At 58.1% G+C, this 1,337-nt stretch overlaps 1 protein-coding gene across 1 annotated transcript in view; it reads right to left on the bottom strand.

Annotated features, from left to right (window-relative positions):
* Positions 1-549: 549 nt before the first annotated feature.
* Positions 550-1,337, bottom strand: part of LOC102421985 (selenium-binding protein 1-like) — a 6,555-nt gene continuing 5,767 nt past the window's right edge. Inside the window, exons 11-13 of the mRNA XM_023749026.1 lie at positions 1,101-1,193; positions 818-936; positions 550-592 (exon numbers count right to left, since the gene is read on the bottom strand). Coding sequence (XP_023604794.1) covers positions 550-592; positions 818-936; positions 1,101-1,193 — 255 coding nt within the window. The remainder of the gene's footprint in view (positions 593-817; positions 937-1,100; positions 1,194-1,337) is intronic.

Raw genomic sequence — 1,337 nt, 5'->3', positions numbered from 1 at the left:
CAACCACACCCCAAATCTTCAGGTTCTGTCTGGCTATACAAGTGAGATTTGGGGCACCATCAGCATCATGTTGGAATCACTATTATGTGACCCCTGAGTCCTCTTCAGGACGTCCCTGTGCAAGACAGAAAAGAAATCACAGGCCCCATGCCCTCCGAGGCAAGGTGACCTAAGGAATAGGTTTATTTTTTCACCAGTTTATTTTGTGGTGAAATAATTTCAAGAGCTCATGTAAAGACAGCACGGGGAGCAGCACAGAACAGTGGTTGGTACGTGGAGACACCGCTCAATACATTTCATCAGCCTCAGTTTGGCTTTGGTGGGGCAAGCTGCCAAGGGTGGTGGCCCAGAGAGCAGAGGGAAGCCAGGTCCCTGGGGAAGAGAGGGCTCAGAACGCGGCAGTGGGGCTCTGAGGGGTGAGCTTCAGAGCCAGATGTCAGAGCTGCAGTCACCCCAGGGTAGCGGGCGGCTCATGGGGCAAGGGTTGGGCCGAGGGGCTCCTTACAAGAAGTCTAACAAGAAAGTTTGGGTCCCACCTTCAGCCCCCCCCTATGCGGTGTACACATCAACGAGCAGCGTCACGGAGCCTTCCCTGGTGGCAATGAGGGGGAAAGAAGAGAGTGGTCAGAGTGGCCCATCCCCTTTCCCCCAAGGCATTGTAAGTGTCCAAGTTGGTTCATGCGCACGGAGTTGGTTCCATGTTACAGGGGGCACGTTGTTACCCGAGGAATCTTACGAAAGCTAAAGGCCTGGGGCTTCTTTGCAGGGGGGGGGGGGGGGCGACTGGGGAGGAAAGCCCAGGCTGTCTGCTTCTCACCTGATGAGATCAGGGTAAAACTGCTTGTCCCAGGCACTGTACAGCGACGTGGTGACATACAGACGCTTCCCATCCAGGCTAAGCTGGATCATCTGAGGGCCTCCAGCCACCCGTTTCCCCTTGGGAAAACCAGGGGTCAGTCCCCAGGGCCCTGGAGGGGATCACAGGCACCACCCAAACCCCAAGAGCTTGCTGGGATGCCCCCCCCCCCCTTCTCCCATACCCCTCCAGCATGGACCTGAGTGTGCCCTGTGCCCATGGGTGGGCAGGGAGAGCGCCTCACCTTGACCACCAGGGGCTCTGGCTGGGATTTGAGCTCCTGGTCCTCCAGCACTTGCACAGGGCCTCCCTTCACAATGCTGCCCCCCAGGAAGAGCTGGGTGGGACGGGGCGGAGAATGTAGGATGACAGGGCAGGAAGAGCCATTCGCCTCAGTCAGGATCCTCCCCCCCTATTACGGGGGAAGGCAGGGCTCCCAAAACCCCTGGGCTGCACCATCCCTCAGCTGCACCATCCCTCA

This window comes from Myotis lucifugus, unplaced genomic scaffold (genome assembly GCF_000147115.1).
Source record: "Myotis lucifugus unplaced genomic scaffold, Myoluc2.0 scaffold_2459, whole genome shotgun sequence".
NCBI lineage: Eukaryota > Metazoa > Chordata > Mammalia > Chiroptera > Vespertilionidae > Myotis > Myotis lucifugus.
The sequence above is the reverse complement of the archived record's forward strand: the minus strand, read 5'-3'. Positions and strand labels throughout refer to the sequence as shown.